We start from the raw sequence: 5,861 nt of genomic DNA on the forward strand, positions 1-5,861 counted from the left end.
AGATAACAGTAATATATCATAAAGTCTTAGCTGATGGACGACACTGGGGCTTGTCAGTTTGTTTTCCCACTTATCTATTCCTTTAAGGACCGGTCCAGGGTGTTTCCTGCCTTCTGTCCAATGACCGCTGGGATAGGCTCCAGCACCCCCGGCGACCCAGAATGATAAGCGGCATAGATAATGTGTGTGTGTATTCCTTTAAGTCTTTGGTTCTGTCATTGTCTCTTGTGACATCACTTCCTCTGTGAGAAGATGATGGCGATGTTGAGGGAGACGACTATCAGCTCCTTCACGTTAACTTGTGAATCAGTGATTCGTTGAATTGGACGTTTGACTCACTGAAATGGACAGTTTGAAAAAATTGCTTGAGCTGGATCAATTGTCTTTGTTTACACAGTACGGTGAAGTCCAGAAGGAATGTGGCACCCTATTGCCATCAAACAATGACATCACTTCCTCTGTGAAAAGATGATGATAAGAGAGACAGTTTGCAAGAATTCTTTTATACCACAGCAAACTCTGCAGTTCTCCCCAACATCACTTCCTGAGGAGATGATGACGAAGCTGATGGTGAAGGAGACCATTTCCAGCGTCTCATGAACAATGAGTTGTTGAATCAGATATTCAACAACTCACTGCTTCTTATTCTGAGACAGGATGATGACGATGCCGATGGTGAGCGAGACCATTATAAGCACTCCGGAAGCCATGAAGAGCCCCTTGCAGAGGGGCATCCGTATCAGCCTAGTGCAGAACGAACCACTTTGGCTCCTCCTGTCACTGTCCTCAGAGTCAACGGGCACCCCGAGGTCCACGCTGTGGCGGGATTCGCCCGGGCAGGGCGGCACCGAGCTGGGTGCTCGCTTTACCTGTAGCTTCCCCCGGTCCCGGTTGAAGCGGATGCTGTAGACGCGCTGCATGGCCTCCGGTAGGTAGGACAGTACCGCAGGGTCCGTAGCCAGCTTGGGCAGGCCCAGGGCGGGTAAGGGGGTGTACGCCCGACAGAGTGGGCACTGTATGGTTTCGGGCTGAGAGGATTTGACATTCATGCGGGCGAGGCACTCAAGGCAGAAGGTGTGCTTGCATTCAAGCATCTTAGGCGTGTTGAAGACATTGTTGAACTGGCTGAAGCACACGGCGCACTCCAGGTCCGGGAAGCAGTCGTTATCCACTGGCGGGTCATCGGGGGCATATGGGTCTTTGGGGTAAAGATCCATGGGCAGTTTTTGGGATGACAAAAAGGTCACAGGTTGTAATCTATTGCTGGACGGTCCTCAGGCACAGTGGTGGGCATCTGTGATGGAACGCTGATGCTAGTCTACACAACCAAACACCAACAACGAAACAAAAGAGAATTCATTTGTATTACATGCTTTAGAAAACTCTCTTTAAAAACATCAAATGAAATAGTTCAGCAAAAGAATGACTCCCTACCCAAATCAGCCAGTACATGTTTGGTGTCTAAAGTTTGTTTTAGCACTGGAGCTAAGAGGCGAGTGTAGCTAATAAATAATAGAAGCTTATGCTGCATTGGACGTAACTGGGAATTGGGAAGTTGGAGCTCGGAATTATGTCATTTTCAAACTCCAAGTTCCACTCAGTTCCACTCTGACCAGCGCAACACACACTAACACACCACCACCACCACGTCAGTGTTACTGCAGTGCTGAGAATGATCCACCACCCAAATAGTACCTGCTCTGTGAGGGTCCATGAGGGTCCTGACCACTGAAGAACAGGGTAAAAGGGGGCTAACAAAGTATGCAGAGAAACAGATGGACTACAGTCTGTAACTGTAGAACTACAAAGTGCACCTATATAGTAAGTGGAGCTGATAAAATGGACAATGAGCGTAGAAACAAGAAGGTGGTCAGAATGTTATGCCTGATCGGTGTAAGTTGAAGTTCATTGTATTTAACTTCTCAAAACAGCAAAACTTGGTCAGTGTTATAGATTTGACCACCTATAGTGTGCTTGATATCAACTTGGAAAACACCATCCCAACCTTAAGAGTGGGAATTTCCACTTGATTAGTTGTTTTTGTTAATTTTTCCTCAGGAATTCCAAGTTATGAGCTCTAGTTCAATGCAGTATTATACCCTGCTAATTAGCATGGCTAAATTATCACACACTTAGTAGAGTTGTTTGGTAACCTCTAATAGACCTACTTGGTGGTTTCTAACTCGGAATGACATATGAAGGAAAGTATGTTACCACTTTGAAGCCTGAATTATGTCTGTGCTAATCTTTGCTACGCTATTAGCTTTGTAGCTCCAGTGCAAACTATAGAAGCAAACTCCAGACACCAACCCTGTCTTGGCTGAGGGGTTAAAGTGCTGTCTGAGTTTATTGTGCTGTTATTGTTGATCTAAGTAGGGGTCATGTCGTAGGTGGACCTTCCTGTTGTCAACACATTTGCCTTGTAAATGCAAATGGTGGTTTAAAAGAGCAGCAGTACAAGCCCATGCAAAGCAGCCCTGAAAAGGCCTGTTTGCCGAGGGATCTCAAAGTGCATGGCCTACGATACTAGTGGGACTTTAGTAAGCCGCTGGGTTAGCTTTAGCAAAAGGAGCTGAATACACCTAACAGCTGTTCTTATTCATTATCAGTTCACTGTGTAGCTGCCAGAGCATCAACACAATGTTGAGGAACAACTGAAGACAGGTTCCGCATGGTTTTAGTGATGTTTTGACCAAGTTTTTGGGCTTAGTGCCATTATTTAAAAGATTTTCGACAGGCTACACTTTAAAAAGTGGTGGGGATGAAATCTAGCATGTCAAAAGTGGTGGGAACAGCTGGAAAGAGAGGAACTCAGACACAATGAAAATTAACATAATTTCATGTCAATGTCAAGTGTTTTTAGCCTTAGGATTCTCTGCTAAATATATGTATCTCAGATGATGAGCCAAGACATGTATGCTTCTTTAGCACTGGAGTTACGAGACAAATATAGATAACAATTAATAGATCCTTATACCTTACCAAGTAGCATGATGCTAACTACACACATAAATCATCACACCCAACTCATGGAATTGATTTCCATTCATTTTTTTTTCCAGTTTTCTCCCCAATTAGGTCATGTCCAATTCCACCCGCTACACAATACAACCAGCACTAGAAGGGTAAAGACTAACACATGCTAGTCACGCAAAGCCATCCACCAGATCTTCTCAAATTAACGCTAACGCAACGCCGATGGACAGCTCAACACGCTTGGAGGAAAACACTAACTTCGACTTCTGTCATGTCAGCTAACAGACACATCTTTGCTGGCTAACATTGCACTGAGTGATGGAGGGGAGGGGAAGGGCCACCCAAACCACTCAGGGAGACATTGGACTTGGGTACAAATGGCTGTGGCGTCATCAGGGATCAAACCCGCGATCTCCAGATGATGGGGTCCTACTTCATGGCTTTAAACTTTTTACAGCTCAGGCTGCCCGAGCAGTCATGCAGGGTGCACTGAACAGCAAGCAAAATGCATCTTTCATTTTGAAAACAATTCAGAAAACCACACTGGCCCATAAAAATATGCTCTGTTTGAAGCAGGAGGACGTCCAGCAGAGCAGGGGTAGAGTCCAAACCGCTGGACATCTACATTTTAGTGGAGTTCAGTTTTAGCTGTAACCTAACACGCCTGATTCCAGGGACAGATCATGCTCTTATGGGGTCCCTGAGCACTGGCCTGTCGGGACCAAAGGCTTCCCCCTTCAACCCCAGGCCTCCAACATACTGGCTAAACACTAACAACTGTTGTAAGTCTAAGTTGTCAACAGATGTCAAAAAGGAAAAAAGACTTCAGACGCTGAGTTTGTGGAAAGAGAAAAAGGCTTCTTCTTTACTCCAGCATCAGATGGCGCAGGGTCTCGAGAGATACAGTGTTCGGTAAGCGCCTTATATACCCTTATCTGGGGTGTTATGATGTCACCTCAAACTTGAAGTTCCGTTAGTCCCCATTCAGACCTCCCCATCACTTGGCCTCCCTTAAGTTCACTGCATACTACACATCTGTTTTTTTCAAAAAAGCTAGTTTTAGCCGCCCATGCTTACCATTTTATCTGATCCTACAAGGTCATACTGCACCATATATCATATGGGTTCACAAGAGTTCGCTTCTATGCACCTGCAAGTAAGGTCATCTAAGTTCATCTGCTTTTGAAAAGCCTCCGCACTGGCAGACTATGGCCTAATACTTCCTATATAACCTCTTAGTGAGAAATTAATATTCAGAGTGGTTTGGTGTGAAACGCTCTGTTCTAGAGAAACTTACCGAGTCAGAATTGTTCACAGTGGTGGTGATAGGAACCAGGCGTCCACCTCTAAAAGCTCCCTCACAGAAATGTATTACATAAAATGGTTATGATTTCACTATCTGATGTCTGAGACATTGTTTTATAATAGTTTGAGAATATTTGGGCCAAAAATATGTTTTTAAAAGCCATTCATGGTGGGCGTTGGGATACATGCACTGCGTTGCGATGCAAAATAGTCCCCAAAGAAAACTTATTATTTCAAGTTTTCCACTATTTTCCCATCATCAACATTCCATATAAACTTCCATCAACATTCACTGGTGGTTTTGGATAGTAAATAAAATGTCTATATTTGTGTTGTAGTCATGGCGACCCCTGGTTCCTATCACCACCACTGTAAAGACATCCAAACCACTCTGAATCACTCTGTTTACATCTCACACACTGAATTATGCAGGAATATTACAAAATCAGAAGAATTTCTATTTTAAGTGTGTCTGCTGCTCCTGTTTGTAGCTAGGCCAGTATACATTAGTCCATGTTTTATAGATAACAGTTAAGGATGCACCGATATAGGAATTGTGGGTCGATGCTGAAGTGCATAAAGTGTACATATCTGCATAAGCCATTATACATTGTAGGAATTAGAACCAAATCTGCCTGCATTAGCATTATGGAGAAGTATAATGTTTGTTTAAGGTCATTTTATGTCATTTTAGTTACCTAATCAGTAAAGTTTAACTACATCAAACATCCATGCTGTCTTTTGAAGCAATTAAATACTGCTACTGATATGAATCTATCTGTATGTATCATCATACATCCCTAATAACAGCATCAAACAGTGTCAGAAACCCCATAATCAAGTCTGTTAAAGTCTTTGTAACAACTCTGCATGGTTTGAGGCGATCCTGTGATAATTTGCACATTGCTAACTGTTAGCCTATTGTTAGCATACATAGCCTGATAGCTCCAGTGCAAAAACTAAAGAAGCAAACTTACTTTGGCTGGTTGGCTATTTCAAGGGTGAAAACCGGCTACATTACATTTTTTGACAAACTACCACTTTATGGTACTTTAGAGCTGCTTTATACTAGATATAACAGGAAACTCTCATTCATTAACTCACCTTCATTCACCTGCGTCTTCCGCTCTCATCGCCGAGGAGAGGATCCATCACCCACCTCAGCCTCGCTCCAGCTCAGTGTGTGGAACTCACTTCATTATTTCATTAGAACTCTGTGGACCACCTTCCTCCCCCTCACTAAAGCTTTTTATAGAACATTACTCTCTCGTCCCCTCTCTCTCTCTCTGTTTCTCTGATGTTCTTCTCTACTTCATGGAGTCTGGCAGCATTTGCATACTGGAATAACATGCACCAGGAAACACACACAGAGTAGTCAAATACGGCACAGAGAGTGTGTGTGTGAGTGAGTGTGTGGGTGTCTGCAGACTCCACACATCCATCTACAGCAGGGGAGCCCAGATTTTGTTTTGGTGGCTGTGTTTGTGATGGACAGAGAGCCAGAAAGACAAAAAAGTATACAAATAAAGATGGTATTTGAATTTTTAAACATGTACTACATTACACTACACTGTACTTTG

The 5,861-nt window shown here is 43.5% G+C and overlaps 1 protein-coding gene across 1 annotated transcript; it reads right to left on the reverse strand.

Annotated features, from left to right (window-relative positions):
* Window positions 1–632: 632 nt before the first annotated feature.
* On the reverse strand, window positions 633–5,570 carry LOC118827058 (RING finger protein 225). The gene is made up of 2 exons (XM_036598272.1): window positions 5,386–5,570; window positions 633–1,318 (listed from the first exon to the last, which is right to left on the reverse strand). Exon 2 carries the CDS (start codon window positions 1,215–1,217, stop codon window positions 633–635), a length of 585 nt encoding a protein of 194 aa, XP_036454165.1. The 5' UTR covers window positions 1,218–1,318; window positions 5,386–5,570.
* Window positions 5,571–5,861: the final 291 nt, after the last annotated feature.

The sequence above is a fragment of the Colossoma macropomum genome, unplaced genomic scaffold (genome assembly GCF_904425465.1).
Source record: "Colossoma macropomum unplaced genomic scaffold, Colossoma_macropomum, whole genome shotgun sequence".
NCBI classification, from domain to species: domain Eukaryota; kingdom Metazoa; phylum Chordata; class Actinopteri; order Characiformes; family Serrasalmidae; genus Colossoma; species Colossoma macropomum.